Genomic DNA, 23,449 nt, shown 5'->3' with positions numbered 1-23,449 from the left:
ATGCATGTGAAATAATTTGTACAAGTATGGTTCCTGAGTCACGCAAAACAATTAGGAACCAGCTCCGTCAGAGCCATGCATTTGAAGGGATATTAAGGAACATGCTGGCCCAGAGAAATGCATGTGAAGGGCTTTGATCATGTGCATCTCTAGTGCTAGATTCACACTTGAAGCTCTGCAGCAGCACACGTGCACTGGTGTGTACAGTGCCCATCTCCTTCGACAGGCACATGCTGGGATCTGATGAGCGTCCGTGAGGGGTGCCATGCTGATTTCGAAGTAGACCAAGCCCTCTATTAGCTGGCCCCCAAAGCAGAGCATAACGGAAACTCTACATGCCCGCCACTCCAGTGTTTAAACCAGCGGGGGGTCACAGAACAGAACAGGCGCCCTCCGAAGGCTCTGATGAGCAGGAAACAAAGATGGGGGGATGGAGAGGTGGGGGCGGTGCATTGAACATGTACCCTCCCTTGCAATGAGAATAACACAAGTTAGGGCTATGGCTCCATTAACAGAGCTGCTGACTTTGGTCTTCGGGACATTTTCGAGCCTCAGCATAGGCTCTATAAAAAATATTCTGGTATTATTAAATAAATATAATTTATTTATAGCCTTGTGGGACTCTTGTGCTAATTGTTTATTTAAGTGCATTGTTTTAAAAGGCATTTGGCTGTAGGACAGTTACAGGATGCGGTGAACAAATGTTGCTGGATCAAAACAAGCAGAGGAGGGTGAGGGGAGCACAAACAGAACAGGGGCCCTCCGAAGGCTCTGATGAGCAGTAAACAAAGAAGGGGGGTGTGGTGGGGGAACAGTGCTTTGAACATGTCCCCTCACTTGCAACAAGAATGACACAAATAAGGGATGTGGCTCAATAAACACAGCTGTATCAGCATAGGTTTCATAAAAAATATGCGGATGGCATTAAATAAATATAATTAAGCAATGTCCAGTTACAGGATCGGTGTAAATGTTACCGAATCATCAAAAGAAAACAAGCGGCCCAATGTGCCTGATGAGCAGGAAACAAAGATGGGAGGGGGAAGTGTATGGGTAGGAAACGTGTGTTAGGTGGGAAGCGAAAACCATGCCTGCAACTGCTGAAAGGAGAAAATCAATTAAGAAAATGTGCTCACAGAATGTAAATAAAACGCACGTAGTAATGACACAGTAAAAGGGCCAGTCCTCATGGGAGGTTAAAAAAGGAGAAAAGGAGGTGCTAAGGAGGGGCTATTAAGCCTATTCACAAATCAAAAGCAGCTATTTAGAAAGGACAGTAACAGGAGCCAATTGAAAAGGTGGGTGGAAAATGGGCAGAGCAAGTCCATACCTTAATACAGCATGTTTCAAAGAGACAGTGCAAGCGCTGCCTAGGTGAGACCTAACAAGGGCTTTCTTTTCTCTTTTTAGCTCGCCTCTCCCCCTCTTGAAAAAAACATAACTGTGACCGTGACTACTGTAGAAGTAAGAGGGAAAGAGAGGAAGAGGGTATAGAGGGTATAGCACGCCGATAATCACAAGCCAGCGATATGTAAATCCTAGGACAGAGAGAACACCGGCCAATCAATGTATCCATGCGATGTAACTCACGGGGGCGGGCCTGAATCGGCTGACATGATGATATTGTTGTAGCTGTTCACGCAGCCCTGACTTTTTCTTGGAAGTCTACAACGCTCTCCAGACTCAGATCCCCCACAGCTTCCCCTGAGTCGCGCCTGGATCCCCCAGAGTCTCTCTCCACTCTCCTAGGAACAACAGAGCCAACAGACCGCGAAGTTACTCTGCAAACGCCATCCCGCTGCCTCCTCCACCAGAAATGAGCTCAGCCATGGAGCATAACGGGAGCTGTACATGGCAGACCCCTAAGGTTAAAAAGTCACTGATATCTGAACTCAAACGGTACCTCTAATTAATAAAATAGAACGATCCGATTGGTTGAGAGGGCTTTTTTAGTCCTGTCAGCTGTCTTGGTGCCTGTCACAGGGTCACCTCGGACTCACGCGAAACAAGGAAACACGGGAGCGAGGAGACCCCTGTGACGTCTGAACTGTATTCACTTTACCACTCCCCTATCTTTTCCCCACAGCCACATGAGTGGGATCGTGCCGTCGACGTACCTGGTGAACCGCTGACAGGGACGGACCCCTTTAAGTCTCCCGGGAGTGCGGGGAGCCCCGCCCACAACTACCTTGTGACCTTCCCTTCACCAATGAAAAGGGAGGAGGAAAACAGCATCAGGAAGAACGCGCTAGGACGGGAAGCAGACGTGGGAGGAAGCGTACCGAGAACCGAGGAGTCGGAGAATCTACCGGACGCCATTCCAGACGAGGACTCGAGGTCCAGGGATGGCAGGACGGACGAAGACGGAGGACGAAAGCCAGGAGGCCCACGGGAAGGCGCTTCGCCCAGCCGCATGCCTGGAGGCGTGTGGCTCAACCAGGTACGCGGGCGTATGGCAGGGTGGTTTGGGAGGCGGGAGAAGGTCTAGATGTCTCTCCTCTCTGTCCTCCTCTTGTTACCGCCTGGGAGCACTGCACCTTCCGTCCTTAGAGCACCGGTGTCCCTCACATCCCTTCCCTACAGCACCTATCACAGTAAACCATTACAAGTACTTTTCTTGTCTCCCCTTCCCTTGCATATCGTGACCACGGCCACACCCGGGGAACGAGCCAAGAGGAGCCGCCGAGTATACAGAAAGCAGTGCCCGACTAGCCCAAGGACACACAGAGAGAGACTACTCATTGGGAACCTTCGTCTGTTGTTTGTGTGCACCTGACTGTGCCTTCGGGACTGCTCATAACACAAGAGTCGTAAGAATAGAAATAAAGACAGCTTGTATGCCACTCCAACCTTGCCTCTGAGTTTTCTACCCGCCTACACGTACGCCGGAGAGCAAACGCTGACATTTGGTGGAGAATGCGGGCAGTGTAGCCATTAGCATCGAAATAATGGAAACAGTAATACAACACCTCATCAAGGGACAGGATGAACTTAAATGGGCGGTTGAACGGCAGATGGCATCAGCCCAGGCCGATAGAGACGTCTTCAAAGACTCCTTCGCAGCACAACTAGACCACCTAGTGAAATACTCTAGCGAAAAGGCGAGCGGTGGGTCAGAAGTACCCCGTTCCTTCCCCACTGGACCCACGGGTATCGCCCTCCAAAAATATATACCAGGGGAAGACCCAGACGCGTACCTGTTGAACTTTGAGAGGGCTGCGAGAGCCTGTAAGTGGCCAGTTGAACAGTGGCCTTTTGTCTTGGCTCCGCTACTCACGGGGAACGCGCAGGCCGCATACCAGGTGGCAAATCCAAACGGTACCACCCCCTATGAGACCATTAAAAATGTCATCCTTGACCATCTTGGCATGGACTGTGAAGCATACCGCGTCCGTTTTCGCAAGGAAAAGGGACACCCGGGAGAGAACCCCAAGACCCTCTTTTATCGCCTAAAGAACGAAGCTGACAAATGGCTATGCTCACAAGAAAGCACGAAAGAGGAAATACTTGATAAAATTTATTTGGAGCAGTTTTTAGAGGCACTCCCCTACAATACTCAAAGGTGGCTCCGCCAACACTCAGGTCTCACCACTAAGGAGGCTATCGAGATGGCATCCACGTTTGCACGAGCACAACCACGGATACCACAACTTGAAACGGAACGAGGGGCACGTCCCCAGAGTCAAAGGCCTGAAAGAAGGGCGATCAGACCTACCCCTGAGGCCATGCGTATAGTCCCACGCCGCACGGACGCAGTGCCACCAAAGGGACCGCAGTGCTACGAATGTGGGGACTGGGGTCATATCGCCAGAGCTTGCCCCAAGAGAAGACCCCAAGAGGAACCCATGGAGATCGGGTATTTACCGAAGACGGTGTTATATACAGCCGAATTGGGAAACGCATTTTACGTGAGTGTCCTGGTGAACGGACAGTCAGTGAGGGCCTTACTAGATTCTGGGTGCAGGCAGTCGGTGATACAAAGAGAATTAGTGGAGCAGAACCAGATAGCGCCAGAAGAACAGGTACACATTAGATGCGTCCATGGAGACGTTAAACCCTACCCTGTAGCTCTGGTGGAAATCACCTACCCAGGAAAGACTCCGCTCATAGTACGGCTGGGTGTAATGGCAGGTTTCCCCGAAGCCTTGATCATAGGAACAGATAATCCAGAATTCCTAGACCAATTTCAACACCTTCTCCAAGCTCAGGCCCCTACCCGGGACAGGGACAAAGTAGCACCAACAATCACACCCGCCTTACTCACCCCCGAACCCTGGGTATTGGACCGCAGCTTTAAATTTGCCCAACTCAATTGTGACACGCTACGTAATGCCTGGGAAAGCGCGCGTAGATGAGAGATTAATGATACATCAGTCTACCCCTATTTTTATATAGAAAAAGACATGTTGTATAGAAAGCCTTCACCAGAGGAGGAGGCCCAGTTGTTGGTGCCTAGGGCCTTTCGGCCTCAGATAATGTTTTTTTCCCACTCACACCTAACTGCGGGGCATACCGGGGTGGAAAAAACCTTAAAAAACGTGCTGAGACACTTTTACTGGCCAGGGATATACCAAGAGTTGAAACAATACTGCCAGGAATGCGCCACGTGCCAAAAACGCAATCCCTATCAACCACCCCACGTACCGTTACAACCTCTCCCGATCATGGGCACACCGTTCGCCAGGGTAGGGATGGATATAATAGGTCCTCTTCCCAAGACCCGGAAAGGTCATGAATACGTACTTGTTGTGGTTGACTATGCAACACGTTATCCCGAAGCCTTTCCTTTAAAGACTACGACAACCCAAAACATAGCTAATTGTCTAGTGGACTTGTTCGCACGAGTGGGGTTTCCCAAAGAGATACTCACGGATCAGGGAACCCCTTTTATGTCCCGTACTATGAAAGAGGTCTGTACCCTCCTAGACATGTCCCATATACGTACCTCGGTTTACCATCCACAAACCGATGGTTTGGTGGAGAGGTACAATGGGACCTTGAAGCTCTTCCTCAAGAAAATGCTTCAGGTAGAGGGAAGGGATTGGGACCGCCTCCTGCCCCTCGCTCTCTATGTCATCCGGAGCCAATACCAGAGTAGTCTCGGATGTACGTCCTTTGAGCTCCTCTATGGACGTCAACCACGGTCACTTCTGGATATGACCAAGGAGGCATGGGAACGGGAAGAGGAGATAGGCACCAAAGAAATGCTTGAGTATACTTGTGATCTCAAAGCCCGATTAGGGAAGCTACGAGATCTGGCATACTCTCATTTAGAAAAAAAACAGAAAGAACAAGCATACCACTATAACAAAGGGAAAAAGTGGAGAGTACTGAAGGAGGGAGACTGGGTGCTAGTCATGATGCCTTCCTCCACCTGCAAGTTCAAAGCAGAGAGATTGGGACCCTATAAGGTTGTGGGAACAGTGGGGAAAACCAGCTACAAACTACAAATAAAGCCCAATAGAGTGCAAACCTACCACGTCAACCTCCTTCGAAAGTGGTTGGGCCCTCTACCCCATACGGTGGGCTTTACCTTACCCACCCTTAAGACGCCCGACTCTACCATGGGACAACTGGTAGTCAATGAGGAGCTAGACAGGGTCCAACGGGAAGAGCTACACGTTCTCCTACAACAATATGCCCCTCTTTTCTCCGACCTACCCGGTAGAACTACCCTAGCAGAGCATAGGATACACACTCGTCCTGGACAGGTGGTTAATAAAAAGCCGTACAGGATACCGGCGGCCAGACAGAAAGCGGTCCGAAAGGAGGTACACGACATGCTACAGATGGGGGTCATACAACCCTCCCGAAGCAAATGGAACTCACCTATAGTGATGGTTCCAAAACCCGATGGTTCCATTCGCTTCTGCATGGACTTCAGGGCCCTCAACGAGATCTCAAAATTCGACTCATACCCCATACCTCGGGTGGATGACTTAATTGAGAAGCTGGGGGAGGCCCAATTCATTACAACGTTCGACCTCACCAAAGGCTATTGGCAGGTCCCCTTGCACCCTTCAGACCGCGAAAAAACCGCCTTCTCCACCCCGGACGGGCTGTATGAGTTTCTAGTGCTTCCCTTCGGGCTTCACGGAGCACCTGCGACCTTTCAACGCCTCATGAATGAGGTGCTGAAAGACGTACAACACTGCGCCTCGGCATACTTAAACGACATAGTCGTCTACAGCTCAACGTGGGAAAAACACATACAGCACCTCGATCTGGTATTAAAAGCATTGCGGGAGGCGGGTCTGCATATCAATTAAAAAAAATCACGGGTTGGCTACCAATCAGTCAGATATCTAGGGTATGTGTTAGGACACGGGTTGATAGCCCCACAAGAAGACAAGGTTAGGGCTATCCGGGAGACACCCTTTCCTAGCACCAAAAGAGAGGTCCGAGCCTTCCTAGGCCTCCTTGGGTATTACAGACGATTTATACCCTCATATTCAGAGATAGCCGGACCCCTCACTGATGTTCTAAAGAAGGACGTAAAGAATAAAGCCCTCCAGCAGCCCTCGGAGATCCTAAGGAACGCTTTCGAAAACCTAAAACTTGCCATCACTACTAGTCCAGTCCTGGTTTCACCCGACTTTTCACGTCCCTTCGTGCTGCAAACTGATGCATCCGGGTGTGGGATTGGAGCGGTACTGTCTCAAATATCACGGGATGGAGCTGAACATCCTGTTCTCTTTATAAGCAGGAAGTTGTTCCCCAGAGAACTGAAGTATCCGACAATTGAAAAGGAGTGTCTAGCGGTGAAATGGGCTATAGACAAACTAAGATACTATCTGGAGGGGACCCATTTCACTCTATATACGGACCACGCCCCCTTACAGTGGTTAAGCAGAAACCGAGGACATAACCCCAGAGTCTTAAGATGGTTTTTGACCCTGCAGCCCTTCTCTTTTACCATCAGGCACAAAAAGGGCAGTGAGAACAGTAATGCGGATTTTCTATCTCGCATTTTGCCTCTCCCCGAACGGGAGAATCCTAGGGGGAGGGAGTGTCACAGGGTCACCTCGGACTCACGCGAAACAAGGAAACACGAGAGCGAGGAGACCCCTGTGACGTCTGAACTGTATTCACTTTACCACTCCCCTATCTTTTCCCCACAGCCACATGAGTGGGATCGTGCCGTCGACGTACCTGGTGAACCGCTGACAGGGACGGACCCCTTTAAGTCTCCCGGGAGTGCGGGGAGCCCCGCCCACAACTACCTTGTGACCTTCCCTTCACCAATGAAAAGGGAGGAGGAAAACAGCATCAGGAAGAACGCGCTAGGACGGGAAGCAGACGTGGGAGGAAGCGTACCGAGAACCGAGGAGTCGGAGAATCTACCGGACGCCATTCAAGACGAGGACTCGAGGTCCAGGGCCGGCAAGACGGACGAAGACGGAGGACGAAAGCCAGGAGGCCCACGGGAAGGCGCTTCGCCCAGCCGCATGCCTGGAGGCATGTGGCTCAACCAGGTACGCGGGCGTATGGCAGGGTGGTTTGGGAGGCGGGAGAAGGTCTAGACGTCTCTCCTCTCTGTCCTCCTCTTGTTACCGCCTGGGAGCACTGCACCTTCCGTCCTTAGAGCACCGGTGTCCCTCACATCCCTTCCCTACAGCACCTATCACAGTAAACCATTACAAGTACTTTTCTTGTCTCCCCTTCCCTTGCATATCGTGACCACGGCCACACCCGGGGAACGAGCCAAGAGGAGCCGCTGAGTATACAGAAAGCAGTGCCCGACTAGCCCAAGGACACACAGAGAGAGACTACTCATTGGGAACCTTCGTCTGTTGTTTGTGTGCACCTGACTGTGCCTTCGGGACTGCTCATAACACAAGAGTCGTAAGAATAGAAATAAAGACAGCTTGTATGCCACTCCAACCTTGCCTCTGAGTTTTCTACCCCCCTACACGTACGCAAACGCTGACAGTGCCACAGGACTGCTACTGGTCCTACTGGACACAGAGATCAGACTGGCTGGCTGCAACATAAACATAGATGTTGTAGACCCCATTACAGGACACAGGGACTCAGTCCTTCACATATAGCTGACCTTTTATGGGCAATTAATCACACATGGGTGGGCAAGTACCTATTCTACATGGTGCTCGCCCTGTGCACCAACCCTCCGTGAGAGCCCACTCCCTATTGGCAATCAAGCCCCTCTAGGTGGCCAAACGCCTACCAAGCACAGCGTTCAATCTGTGCACAACTGTTCACAGAGTGTCCAGTCCTTTCAGACACCCAATCCCCCTTAGGGGGTCAAAGCTACTTATTTGCACAGTCTTTACCCGATTCCAAATCCTTCATGTGAAGAAAGGCCACTTTTTCCAGACACTGAAGGTACTTTAGGTAGCCACGGTCCTATTACGCGCAGGCTTCACACTGTACCAAACCCTTCTATTATAGCTGACCTCCTGTGAGAAACCAACCACACATGTGGGCAAGTACCTGTTATGCACCGTGTTCGCAATGTACAATTCAAACCCCTCCACTGAGAGTCTACTCCCTATAGACACCCAAGCCACAATAGGTGGGCAAGCCCCTACTACGGAAGGTTTTTGCCCTGTGCACAACAACTCCACAGAGAGCTCACTCCCTCTTGACATCTAAGACTCCTTAGGCGGTCATGCTCCTATTACGCATAGTCTTCATCTTGTACGCAACTCTTCTTGGAGTGACCATTGCCTCCAGATACGAAGCCTCATTATGTGGTCAATGCCCTATTTGGCACAGCCTTTGCCCTGTAGCGGATCCTTCAACTGAAGGTGACCTCTTGTGGGTAACCAATCTCACATGGGTGTTCACGCACCTGTAGCACATGGTATTCTCCCTCCTTGTACAGCCCACTATCTCTAGACACTCAAGCCCTTTTAGGTGGTCAAACTCGTACTATACACAGCCTTCACCCTGTGCACAACTCTTCCCAGAGAGCCAACTCCCCCCAGACACCCAAGTCCCCTTAGTTGGCCAAGCCCTTACTTTGCACATCCTTCATCCTGTACTGAATTCTTAGTGTGTAGCCAACCCCACTCTCTCCAGACACTGAAACCCCATTAGGTGGCCAATCCACTACTTTGCATCATCTTTGCTTTGTACCGAATCCTTTGTTGGTAGCCGACCTATTAAAGGCAACCAACCACACAGAGATGTACAAGTACCTGTTGCCCACTGAGTTAGCTCTGTGCACAATCCCTTCACGCAAAGCCAACTCCCTCCAGATGCCTAAGGTCCATTAGAAGACCAAGGCCCTACTCCGCACAGCCTTCCTTCACAATGAGCACAATTCTGCACAGAGAGCCCACTCCCTCCAGATACTCAAATGTCTCTTAGGCAGCCAAGTCTCTACTTTGCACACGTATTTACTGAGAACCCACTCCCTCCAGAGATTCAAGGCCTCTTAAATGGCCAGGTCTGTACTATGCACAACCTTCACCCTGTGCACAACTCTCCATGGAGAGGGGTCACACCAATTGTGATTGAGAATCCCAGAAACATGTCAACAAAATAATTTCCGCATTTATCCATGACCATGGCATTGCTCCATACACCACAACAATATCCGATTTGACAAGCCTGATGTTTACTGTAGGGATGGAGTCCATTTTATAGCAGAAGGGAACATGATCTTCTTTAACAACACCAAGTAAAAAATACAGCTCTTTCTATATGTGTGCACAACACACTTAATACAGTGGCTCTTCTCATAGTAACCTTTCCTCCCGATTATATAAATTATTTCAAATAAACTCTTGATTCTTTTTTTTAGTACTGCAGTAGTCCTGGGTAAATAACACATTTTACAGGTATTGTAAACACTCCACTCCAATCTTCCCTTCAAAAGGACATGTGAGAAAGGATCGGGCAATGCACTCTGAGGATTTTACCACCTAAGGGAACTTCACCATCTAAGTAGACCAGCCTGTCCATATATAGTTAAATACAGAAGAAAGAACTAGCACAGCAGCGGATTTCCCACCTGTGTATGATTGGTTGTCCAAATGAGGGTGACTACACACAAAGGGTTTGGACCAGGGCCAAGAGTGTCTGTAGCAGGGAGTTGATCACGTAAGGGAGCTTGGGTGTCTGGAGGGAGTGGGCTGACTGTGAACAATTATGCACAGGGCAAACTCTGTCCTTAGTAGGGGCTACACCACCCAAGGGGGCTTGGGTATCTGGAGGAAATGGGCTCTCCACAAAGAGTTGTACTTCATGCTGTGCACAGCAGGGCTTGGACACCAAAAGCGGCTTGAATGTCTAGTGGGTGTGGACTTTCTGTGGATGGTCTATGCACAGGACGACCACTGTGCACAACAGGTAATTGCCCACCAGTGAGTGGCTGGCTACAAATGAGAGGTTGGCTACACATGAATAGTTTCCTACAGTGTAAAGGCTGTATGAATTAGGGTCTTGGCCACTTAATGGGGCTTGAGTGTCTGGATTTAGTGGGCTCTCTGTGAACACTTGTGTACAATAAGAATGCTATGCGTAGTAGGGGCTTGACCACCTGAGGGATCTTGCATGTCTGAAGGGAGTGGCCTCTGTATAAACAGTTGCGTACAGGGCAAAGGCTGTGCGAACCAGGGCCTTGGTCATGTAAGGGGTTTAGGGTGTCTGGAGGGAGTGCGCACATAACTAAAAAGAGTTAATACGACACAGGGCAACAATCAGTTGCTTCACTGCGTTGCATGAACTAGAGAGAGCACAAATGTGGCATATCTAAAAAGAAGTGCAGTGCTTCTTTCTGGCTGAGTTGATGCACTTTCTGCATTCATGCAGAAACACTGGCAACCTTGCAAAATAGTGCAAGGGTGTCTTTGTTGTCGTCAGCACAATTTGTCTGCAGGTAGGGTACCATTCCTGCACAAAACACATGCTGTAAAGGCAATTTTCTCTTTGTATGTGTGCAGCCGAATCTTATCTCGAGGGTACAGGGGTGGAAATGGGGTATTTTGAGGGCCGCACAGCGTTCTAAGCGGATGACATATTCCTGTTCCTTGGTGACCTGCAGGCCTCAGGCCTCAGCCCCTGCTGCCTGGAGATACTTCAACTATATAGTGGGGCCTTAGGCCTCTGAATTAACACAAGCAAAAACATCCTGGTGGACGTGCGAGGGGATGCTGAGGGACAGAGCTGGGACCCAGATATTCCTACTCAATGTGACTCTTAAGTATCTGGGGATTCACATATCACATATTTTGGATTTGGCATGGACTCTCCATTTTCAACACCTGGCCCAGGCCCTTGACAGTGACTTCCGCCGGTGGTCTGGACTTCCTTTGAACACTATGGGGGGAGTTGCCCTCCTCAAGATGCTCTGCATCCCCGCCCCCCTACTTATACGTCTTAGGGAACTTTTCTCACCCTGTGCCCCCGACAGTTCCAGACCCTGACCTCAAAACTTACTGCCTTTATCTGGGCCGGCAAACACCACAAATTGGCATTCCACTCAGTACACGTATTATTTAGCAGTGCAGCTGGTGCCCTTTAATGACTGGTTAACCTGGGGGTGGGATGACCTGACTTATCGTCTGGAGGTCCATCTAGTGGGCTTTGAAGGCCTTCTCTGCCTCCTCTATGTCTCTCGGTTGCCTAGGACACTGCCACCCTGCACCAAGGTTTCGGTCCTGTGCTGGAGAGCAGCTTTACGCTTTATCCACTGGGACTGATGCCTGAAGTGCATGACTCATTTATGGCAGGCCACGTGGCTCCAGCAGCTTTCCAACCTTGAAGGCTTCACCCACTGGAACCATATAGGTTTCTCATACTTGGGGGACGTCTACAGGGGCGATGCTATGATGTCCTTCCAGGACTTAAAAGACCAATATGCCCTGGCCAATACACAATTTTGTTGATTCTGTCAGATGTGCCATGTGTTTTGCGCCCACATTCCCACGACCACCCGGCTGCCAAAGTATAGCCTGCTTCAGGCCAAAATCTTTCTTGGGCACCTGGGAAAGGGAGCCATCTGTATGATTTATAGATACCTGATCATCAACTCCCATGACAGCTTCAATTCTCTCCGCTGGAGGTGGGTGGATTGGGTTGGTGAGCTCGATTAAATGGACTGGAGGGAGGCCTGCCTTGTCCCCCGTAAGCTAGCCATTTCCTCACGGTTACACATAGTTCAAGTAAATTATCTACACGCCATTTACATCACCCCACTTCATATTCAGTGGCTGTCGCCCTTGCCTGTTGCTGCCTGTGCACGGCGTGCGCTCCCTGCTGCTGACTTCATCCATGTGGCTTGGGACTGTCCCGCATTACGTCCTGGCAGTTTTGGGCCTCTCGCTTGAGTTGAACTCTCGCACTGTTCTTTTTGAGATGATGGAGGAATTGGAGGGGTCCCTGCGCCGAACGGATCTTTGTAGGGGTGGCTTGTTTGGTGGCCAAATGTGATGTGGTCCAATTATAGAATCAGTCTACACTTCCCTCACTGCTGAGGTGGCGCGCAGGAGTGGCCTGGTGCATGCAAAAAGAAAAACCCATCTACACTGCATGAGGCTATCCCACAAGCATGACAGGGTGTGGGGAAAGTGGTATTCTTACTATGGATTATCACTGTAATGCTGTGTTCCTTTTTTATTGTGACTATGCAGAACCGATGTACCTTCCATTACACTGCCTCAAATGTTTCTGAAACAGGATGTACTTGCTGTAAAATGTTAATAAAGTTGGTTATTAAAAAAACATATATGGGCATCTGAACTTGGAGATTAAAGAAAAAAAATACTTCTGGTGGCACAAATGTTCGTACACAAATGTTTCCCTTGCAGACATACTTTGATCCCCTGCAACAACCACCTTGTAGCATTCGCTGGAGTATATAACCATATGCTGGTAAGGAGGATTAATGTCTCGCTGCTGCTGCAGCACTTTTGAAGATGCATTGTCTCCTGGTCGAAAAGAGGATCTAGCAGACAAGGTAAATGTTTCTTTCTCTTTACAACTCTGCTCAGCATGAGACAGGTGTCTAGGATGCCACACCTGGAAGCGCTTCCTCGTGCCTGAAGTACCAAAGGAATTTTTTTGGGCAGTTTTTTGGCTAAATTGCTTCTGTTGGATTAGGGCGTTGATGCTCACGAAATGCCATGTATAAGTTAGTATTCGCTACACCATTTTCTTTTTTAGACTCCATTTTGTGTGATGTTCGAAACTAATCTTTTCAGTTCAGAGAAATACCCTTTGCTAAGTTTTGTTTCTGCAATAAAGAACTGTTAGTGCCAGTGCATAGCTTTCCCACTAGATAAAGACCCTCTACCACCTGTCTGGCAGTTTGATCGCAGCCCAGAATGAAACGGCCTTGGATGGTGCTGAGTTGTGCAAGATACAAGAACAGAAACCTTTTTTTGGTCTTTCCCTGTCCAGCTACATCTGCTTGGAAAATTCCACTGTGGGCGTGTTCTTAACTAACCATGTACCGTACATAACGTAACTTTTTGCTGACTTTCTTTCGGTTCCCTCTGCAGAACTCTCTCGAGACTGGGCAGACGGAGCCCTGCTCTGAGCGAATATAATAAATAATTATTGGTGTATATTCTCCACTGTCTCTCCGACTCTTCATTTGGTATGGAAGACTGAGATGTGGTCCGAGGTGACCTGGGTGACCCTAAAAGGGTAATTTCCTTCTCTTCTGGCAAATATTACAGGTGACAATCTTTGCCAACATCCTTTTCTCTCTCTGAGGAATAGTAAAAAACTGCAAAACTATTGACTCTTTGCTGGTCTTGAGTATCCCTCCTGTTTTTCATATTTTTGCTCAGCTCTCTTCTCTACAGATGCTATATTTTCTTTAATGAGAAACTCCACAAAAATTGGATGATTAAAAAAATAAAAATAAAACAAAGAAACAGCACGGCCCAGTGCAAGATGTGATCATTCTCAAGTGCTAATCCCAAATTCGGTTGAAAGGGTGGGAACTTCCTTTAAATGGAGCAAGACAGTGATCTGAACCAATCAGATGTCTTACCTTTGTGTCATACGTCCTGAGGTACCTTTTTTAGGTATCGTGATACTGCGACACAGAAACATTTGGAAACTTCGCAAAAAACGCACAAGTCCTCTCATTAATTGTGCCTATTAGAAAAGCTCTATGTTGAAGGTTAAATTAAAATCAATCTTTCATACCAAACACAACTTTAAAAAAGAATTCATAGGTCACATGGTACTGCTGCGGGACCCAGAAAGGGAAGTAAAAGAACATGGAATTTTCATGGGACCCTTCCATTGGTTCTAAAGGTCCATCTAAAGAACCACAGGACCTGTGGAAAGTGAAAACAAAATATGTAGAATTATAGATGGGTAACTGTGAAGTATGGGGATATTTTCACCATGCGGTTCTAAGTGACATCATATAAACAACAAGAGCAAAGCTTGAGTTTTCTATGATGTTACTCAGGACCCCGAAGTGAAAAACATCTCTATAAATCACATTTTACATATCTATAATTTAATGGTTTGTATGGCCCCCACAATCTTTTGCCCATGCTTTCAACTGCTACGCAGTGGCAGAGGAGTAATGTCTGGGTCCATACATAACATGGCCTCTGTTATGTATCCCTGTCCTAAAGGTTTAAAAATGGAAACCTTACCTGGCATCCTTGACCAACAACCACCCCCTTCCCTGCCTTCCTTTCGCCTCCTGCAGCTGTTGTTTCAGTTTTCAGTCAAAGCAGACAGGCAGTGCTGCTCTTATTGGCTTTAACCCCTTCAGTGCCCCGCCCTTTCCCCCTCCGGTGCCGGGCCTTTCATTAGCGGGCGGGGTCCATGACGAGATAGTCTCGTCATGGGCACAGCGCAACCGTGCTCCATGACGAGACTATCTCGTCATGGGCATAGAAGAGGTTAATGGAGGCCTGTCAGCACAGTTTGGAAGGCCTTTATGACATGACAAGAGTGGGTAACCAGTTTCGTTATCAGCTGTTGCACAGCGGTGAGTTATGAGATTTAGAAACTGAAATAAACAATAGAAGCTCTCTATGAGAGCCACACATAACAATAAAATTATTAACAGATGGAAAATTAAACCATACCACTAAAAATGTACAACAAAAACAAAAGATAACATTGACGCTATACTGAACTATGTTTATCGGATCTAACTTTACATTGAAAAACTTCAGAAATTCACTGAAATAAACCAAAAGATAAACTGGCGTTATAGGTTGATATGTGAGGTCACAAACGAGTGCATGGTGGATGCGCAAGCTATAGTTAGCTTGCTAAACCATAACTTGCGAATTTCAGTGGTTTTTCTGCTTTAAAACGTTATGTTATAACTCACAATATCACCTAACGATAATGTCCCTTTAACATTGGTTTTGTCAGTCAATTTATAGTTTTTTTTTAATGAAAGTTGAGCTTTCTTAGCAAACCTACATATAGTGTCACTTTAACCGTTGGTTTGTTGAGTGAGTAAATATACATTACAAACGATTCACTACTAGGTCTGGACTTGTCAACCCAAAGAATAGGAAAACTAGTCAGGTGTATAGGGTGCCCACAATGAAAATGCTTCATGGAACTTATATTGGGTTTGATATTCCATAGGATGAAGAGTCCACAGTAATATTTATTAAAGGCCAATACAGGTTACACTTCACTTGGAAAAAAATGTTGGCAGTAAGAACTTACGATTGGTCAGCATCTGAAGATCTTCAACGGAAGGAGGGGAGCTTTTTTTCTCATACGGAATTACTGTGTTCAAAAACTAAAATCAAATGTGTAAGTTAGTGATCAAACACACTATACATTGACCACAATACCCAGAACAGTTTCAGCGGTCTCAATTACCTATATATATTTTGTGAAACACTAGTTAGTGAGGGCCGACTGACGAAGTTACTTATGTGTAGTAAAGTTACAAATGCGGAGTCTGCACTTCTGGCGGAGTATCTGCATTTGGGGCAGAATCTCTGCATGGCGCACTGCAGAGAGTGTGCCGTTCAGGGATTACGCCCTGAATGCCGAGATTCCACCAAGAGTGCGAAGAATCTTCTATAAGTGCGGAGGCTCTGCCACGAGGGTGGAGGCTCTGCCCTGGTAACTTGTTACATGTAAGTACCTTCGTGAATCGGGGCCTACGTGAACTAACAGCAGATAGAAACTTTGTGATGATTTGCCCTTTGCATGGTTAGATGGAGCACGGGCGTCTACGCAAAACATATTTCTCTTCAATTTATAAAATATGGGAAGTATACATTACTATTCACACAGAAAACTTCAAAGTATAGGGGATGTCTCTAATCACCTCAACCCCATTTGAGTGAGTGACCATTATATCAACATGAAATGATTTCAACTATGTCCTTTACCTCGGCCTGCCATTATATAAGTTGAACAATTGCACAGAATTAACTTAGTCCTAACAATACGGGAGCTAGGTAATGGCTATTGTCGATATAAGGGTCATGTTCATGTAGTGGTAGTCACTGTAGAGGGTGTTGAGAGAATGGATTTGCAGCAGTATAAGCGGATTAAAGGGCAGTGAACAAGTGCATCGAAGCACAATTAAATATGCTTGCAGAAAGAAACACATTCAACCTAGACAAAGCTAGAATCAGCCACGTACTCACCACCATATTCAACACCTCAATTGCCATAGCCACCTTCCCTGAGGACTGGAAATACGCAGAAGTCAACGCCCTACTAAAGAAATCATCGACAGACCCCAGTGAACTCAACAACTACAGATAAATCTCCTTGCTGAAGTTCCCAGCCAAAGTATTTTAAAAAATCATCAATCAACACCTCTCCTCACATCAGGAATGGAACCTCCTACTCGACTACTCTCTATCTGTATTCCGCAACAAGCAAAGAACCGAGACAGGCCTCATTGCGGCTCGCGGCGACATCCAATCCCTACTCGACCAAGGAGAGACTGTGGGTTCTGGTCTTCCTAGACCTCTTGGCAGTCTTTGATATTGTCTGCCGCCACACACTCATCACAAGGCTGCATAACATAGGCATCCAAGGAGTCGCTATCAGAGGGATTGCCTTTTCTCTCACTGAGAGAACGCAAAACATTTGCCTTCCCCCCTTCACCTCCAAATCCAAGGACATTATCTGTTGAGTCTCCCAAGGATCCTTGCTCATCCCTACTTTCTTCAACACTAATATGACACCGCTGGCCAGCATCGCCAAAAGCTATGGACTTAACATCATGTCCTGTGCGGACACACAACTCATCCTCTCCCTCTTCAAATACACAACCATCTTCCACAACTGTATGACAGACGTCACTAACTGGATGAAGGATAACTGCCTGAAGCTCAACTCAGACAAGACAGAGGTAATGATTTTCGGAAACAAAAGCTCCACGTGGGACCCATCCTGGTGCCCTCAGAACTCTGACCTACTCCTACCTTCACTGACCATCCTAGGTTCCTTGCTCTCCATGCCACTGGAGTCAAGCTAGCCTGGCTGATGAGGGGTGAAACCCTGAAACCGGTCCCAGGATGATTGTTTCCGGTTCGGGGAGAACCGGCTTGGACTGTTTCCATGGGGGGAAGGGTCAAGACGGATTTGCATATGGCTGAGTTTAAACTGGAATGGCATGGGTAGCAAAAAACACAATGGATTTAGGCCCAGATCTCTGTTCTGGGGTGAATGTTTAGCTTCGTTCAACATTCTGTCCATCAACTGTTTTTTTTGTATTTGTCACCCTAGGAACCTAGGCATCATTCTGGACAACAAGCTAAACATGATGACCCAGGACAGCTCCGTCTCCTTCTCCTGCTTCTTCATCTCCTGCATGCTTTGTAAGATGTTCAAATAGATACCGCAAAGCTCAAGACGCACCATCACCCAGGCCCTCATCTCGAGCCGACTGGACCATGGCAGGGATCCCAGCTCACCTCTGATGACTACAGACCATACAGAACGCCACAGCCAAACTTGTCCTGGATATCTCCAGACAAACCAGCATCACCCCCTACCTAAGGAAACTCCACTGGCTCCCTGTACACAAAATATGCCAGTTCAAGCTCCAGACCCATGCATTCAAGGCTCTACACAACTACGGACCGGCCTTCTTGAAGCAACACTTGAACCTCCATCCGCCCACCAGACACCTCTGCTCTGTGCTCCTTTCTCTAATCCTCACCCCCTGCATCAAACGTAGCAGATGTCGAGGTCGCTCCTTCTCCTACCTAGCAGTGAAGACATGGAACGAGCTACCCTTTCATTTATAGGCCTCCCCATCTCTTTCAGAGTTTCGAAAGTCCCTGAAGGCTATCTATTCAACTAATCAACTGGACCCTGCCAGCGCCATGATACCATCATGGGTGACAAGAAGCACTCTAAAAATCTACTGATTGATTGATTGACATTTCAAATGCTTCTGCATATTCAGCCTTTCACAGGGAAAGCAGAATTTCAGGAAGACTTCTGCTATTAAACCCCATGAAAAGTCACTCTAAAGCCCCTGAAAACGTTCATAAAAAAGTCTCTACATCCAATGCTCCCTCAATAGAGCACACGCTTAAAATGTATTATTCTAAAGTGCATACATTGAACCTAACTACATTCAAGCCCAAATTGGTGTTATACTTTGTGAGACCGCAAATAGTAGATCGCAGTCAGGTTTTCAAGACATCCACAGTGACTGTATCTGAGGATGTTTTATGCAGAGCTAATTTCAGTGGAGAGGAATTGGACATATGCTTGTCGCCCTGAATTCCTGACTGGAGCCTACTTTTTAAAAAAAAAAATCTTTATTTATGCATTTGAATCCATAACCCCTTTCCCCCCAAACCGATGGTTACTGTTTGGTGGCTCAACTAGCTCAGTCCTGGTACAAACAGTCCAATATTTAAAGGTAAATGTGTTGACTCTATTATTAAAGCTGATGTCATGGGTGGAGTGATAGAATAGTTAACAAGTAATGAAGAATAGGGTAGGAGTTAATTTGTATTATTTAAGTTGTATGATATGTAGCAAAAGTTTATTACATTTATTACATCCTAAACAAACTGGTAACTGGCATGTTGGGGGACACCTGCACCATATCAGGGCATGGACTGTATTAGTAGGAGTATATAACTGGGGTTAATAAAGGCATTGCTGGCATACGGTGGGTACCTGGGCTACTATGGCATTCAGTGGTATATAGGGGATACCTGGATAGGGGAACATCATGGTATTGACCCCCCACATGTGACATCAAGTCTTTCATTGGCATATAGATGTACTTATTTTTGGCACATCATGGAACTGATTGGTATAAGTGGTTTAATTGGGATATATAGTGGCATGATTGCATTGACTCGCACATTGAAGATGCCTGGAGACATCATCTTGGCATTGACTGGCATCCAAGGGGTACCTTTGGGACATTATTGCAATAACTGACAAGTGGGAATACATGACATTACTGGCATATGAAGGACATATGGAGCACATTACTGCATTGAATCACTTTTGGTGGGTACTTGGCATAAATGGTGGAATTAACTTGTAACTGATGTGTCACCCCATTTCATGTAATGACAATGAATGTCATGTGATGGTTTACCTGAACCTGTATTGGCAAGGGATACATTACAATGGGATACTTAGAAACATGGCAAATACAGACACCTATTTATTCATTAAAAGTGAAAATGCAGTCACAGATAGCTACGGTGAACGCCACCTGTTTTGCAGTTCTTAAGTGGCTAAACAAGATTCTGTGGCTTAGTCCTCTACTGGCACAGATGATCATTATTCAGGCACTGGTTATTTCTAGCATGGACTATGGCAATGTGCTGTATTTAAATACCGATAAGTCATCTATACAGCGACTGTAAATTGTGCAGAATGACGCTGCCAGATTGCTTTATCACTTACCCAGGTATGTTTCTGTGTCCCATTTACTAAAAGAACTTCATTGGCTTAAGGTAGCCAAGCGCACTGAATTCAAAGAATTGTGCTATATGTTAAAGACCAAATTTGGCCTGGGACTATGTTACATTCAGGAACTAGTATTCTCCTACCAGCTGACTAGGCTACAAAGATCCTCGACCCAGGACCTGTTCAGTGTCCCCAGGTTTCGATTAACCCATATGAAGGGCCACTCTTTGCCTATCTGGGGCTCAAGCTTTGGAACTCGCTGCCAGGCGGTTTAAGAAAATTTAAATCATTTCTCACCTTCTGCATGATGTGGAAAACTTGGCTATTTTGAATGTGCATGGTTGGGACAGTTATCTGTGAATGCCTTGTGCCGCGAAACCGTTCAGGGTAGCTGTCTGTATTATAAGTTCCTAATAATAATAATAATAATAATAAATATAAAACAAGTCTTTTAAAAATACATAGCACTCTGGTGTTTGGGGAGAAAATTAGTTTAGATACTTCAAATAAACACTAGCTGATTTGGGACTATGAGAACATTTTCAGTCATTGAGAAGCTGATTTTTAGACCAAGGACAAAATCAGTGTTTTTTTTACTGAAAATTCAAAATGAAGTGTTTTGGACAGAAAGAATACATTTACAACATGTTACAAAAAGGTTCTGGAATGGTAATTCATGTTGATTTGGGTGGCACTTATAGCTTTGTTTTTTCCGCTGGCTAACCACATGTCTTAAGGGGTTCTCCGCTGGCTAACCACGGGTCTTAAGGCATGCTGAATCTATTCCCCTCCCATTCACTTCAAAAGCATTTTGTATTCCCCAGCAGAGAGAGCCTCCCTTTGCGGTTGATCGAATTTTCACTCCTGTCTTAGGCATTGTGAGGAAAACCTCTTTTATTCTTTCTGCACAACATGCAATTGGTTAGTAAATTAGCAACATCACCTTAGTGAAGTATCTGAAACATCGCAAAATGTACTACAATGTAAACTTCCACTCACTCTATAACTTTTAAATACTTCTGCTTTGATGATAATTCTGGCTTTTTAATCGGTTTTGTACAATCTGTATTAGTTAAGAATTTACTCAGCTTGTCACAGGCCCTATTTATTACCACAGCAATACTTTAGATGTTATCGCTCCAAACAGCCCAACATCACATTTAGCCATGTTGCTCCCATCATTTGCTTGATCACCAACTGATTAAGTACATTCATTATCTCCCCATGTCTACATAAAAGTACCTTGCTTTTTTTTAACCCATTCGTAAATAGATGACACCCACCTACAGCAGTCTATGTCTATGATCCTCACGAACCCACCTTGTTCAGGTTTGAGATCAATGCTTTTTTTTCAGTAGATGTTCATGTCACAAAAACACTTATCTTGTTGTTTGTGCATACTAACTCTTATAGCTTCCTGGCACAATCTCACACTACAAAATTCAACTAGCATATGGAAAAGTGGAAAATGTTAGAGAACTGAAAACAAAACATTTGTGATCATGTCTGCTGTGTATACGAAGGCTATTTTGAAAGCCAAATATTTGTGTTGAAGCAATATCACCATGATAGCCATAACCCATCTGTAACTTAGTTTCATTGACTACTAATCTTTCTCATTACCTGTTATCTGTTACTTCTTCCTTACAACGTACCTCCAACAACATAAAGAAATTATTAATAAAATGTATGCAAACAAACTCAGTACTGTGTTATAGCATGGTTCCTCTATTTGTTTATATAATCATAAGCCTCCTTGTCTAGCTCAATGCTCGTCTATTAAATCACCCACTGAGACTACACCCACTCCTGTGTTAAAATCATCCCTTAGTGTTCTTAGTTGGACTGTTGCTGTCATAAGGCATATGTTTTGGACCCAGAATGGCTTAATTTTTCTATTCAGTTGGATGTTATTATGCTTCAGGAAACCTGGGCCCAGGAGTCGGTCCTTAGTGATGGCCATGAAAGCTTTAATGTGGCAATGACCCCTTCCCCTAGCCAGAGATCGTGTGGTGGTTTAACAACTGTGGTTTGTATATTCAAGCATCTATGGGTTTTTCCAGTCTCCCTTAGACATAATGGGATACAGATCTTATGGGCGGTTACCTCTAATGATTCCCACTTCTTTCTGGTAAATTTTTACAAGTCCATTAATGACCCTGGATGTCAGATTGAGGCTCTTTTTGAAGTAATATCTAATCTTGAGGCTAGATCATACGGATATTTAAAAAAAATTAAGATTATAGTAGAGGGGGATTTTAACGCCAAATTGGGAACAAGCCGAACTGACATCAACACCATTTTGGTTGAAGATTCTTTGCTTTGTGAATATTCTCTTGACGAAAGGGGTTGCAAGCAGCTTGATGCACTTGGCAAGGCAGGCTTAAGCAATGTAATGACTGGAGGGCTTGCTCACCCATTGAATTGCCCACTTTTTTGGGCTTGGGGGAAGAGACCACTATTGACTATATTTGTATATCTAGGTCGCTTGATGATTGTGTTAGCCCAGGGGTGGTGCATGAAAACTGCTTTAGGGATCATAACCTCATAAAAAATCAGGTTAATAGTTAAGCCTGGGTTAGATGCAAGGCACACTGGGATTGACTGGACTAACTATGATAAGTAAGGGACTTAGGGTGAAATGGCGTAATCTCTCAATTCCAACCCTGATCAAAACTGTGGTTAGATCCAACCTAGCAATTATTTTAGAGCCTCTATTAGCTCTCGATACATCCCCTGCTACAGTTTTGGAAGCTTTTCATCAATTAAATAGCTCCACAAATGTTATTATGAGTGATATGACGGGCAAGCATAGAGTGATACATTTGGGCTGGTTTGACAGAGCCTGTAGGTTGGTCAACAAGCACTTGCATTGAGGCTCTTAATCTTAAACCTCGCAATCAGCATGCCATTTAAAAAGCAAGAATGGCTTATAAATTAGCATTAGGGAAGCGAAAAGCTGACCTTAAAGAAGCTTCTTGGGAACAGCTGGTATCTACTTGTATTACCAGGGACCCAAGGGGTTTTTGGACAGTGGTTAATGGTAGGCAGCCCAATGTGACTACTCCAGATGAAATAGGTTCTTCTATTACTCCATGGCTCACTTTCAAAGTGTCTATAGTCTTGATATGGATTTGCGCCCAGAAATGAAGGGTAATTGTGGCTTGTACCCACTTGAGATTAGATTTGACCTTGAGGAGGTTCATGAGGCGATCATTAGTAGTCTTTCTAATAAATCCCTTGGTCCGGATGGGATACCTGTTGACATCTATAAGGCCGACGCTCATCCCTGGGCCCCTATTTTAACCAATGTCTTAAATGCTGCTGTGAAGGCTAGTTTCCCTCTGTCTTGGAAATCTGCAACTATAATTCCAGTATTTCAAAAGGGGAATAGGCAAGATCCCACCTGCCATAGACCTATCTGTCTTTTAAATTCAGTTGTGAGGCTGGCGGTAGTTATTGTTTTGCAGCCTGTGGAAGCCGGGGCCCGAGCCAATGACATAATTTGCCCGGTCCAATATGGGTTTAGGGAATGGAAAGGCACAATGAAACAATGTTTGAACCTCAACCTTATGATTGGTAAATATGTAGTGGTGAAACAAGGAACCGTCTTTCT

At 46.1% G+C, this 23,449-nt stretch overlaps 1 protein-coding gene across 4 annotated transcripts in view; it reads right to left on the bottom strand.

Annotated features, from left to right (window-relative positions):
- The window catches only part of FEZ1 (fasciculation and elongation protein zeta 1), a 493,775-nt gene that overhangs the window by 91,269 nt on the left and 379,057 nt on the right, over window positions 1–23,449 (bottom strand). For all 4 annotated transcript variants that reach the window (XM_085646026.1, XM_085646027.1, XM_085646028.1 and 1 more), the window contains one exon: window positions 15,637–15,712. In XM_085646026.1, coding sequence (XP_085502152.1) covers window positions 15,637–15,712 — 76 coding nt within the window. The remainder of the gene's footprint in view (window positions 1–15,636; window positions 15,713–23,449) is intronic.

This window comes from Triturus cristatus, chromosome 3_1, assembly GCF_964204655.1.
Source record: "Triturus cristatus chromosome 3_1, aTriCri1.1, whole genome shotgun sequence".
Classification (NCBI taxonomy): Eukaryota; Metazoa; Chordata; class Amphibia; order Caudata; family Salamandridae; genus Triturus; species Triturus cristatus.
The sequence above is the reverse complement of the archived record's forward strand: the minus strand, read 5'-3'. Positions and strand labels throughout refer to the sequence as shown.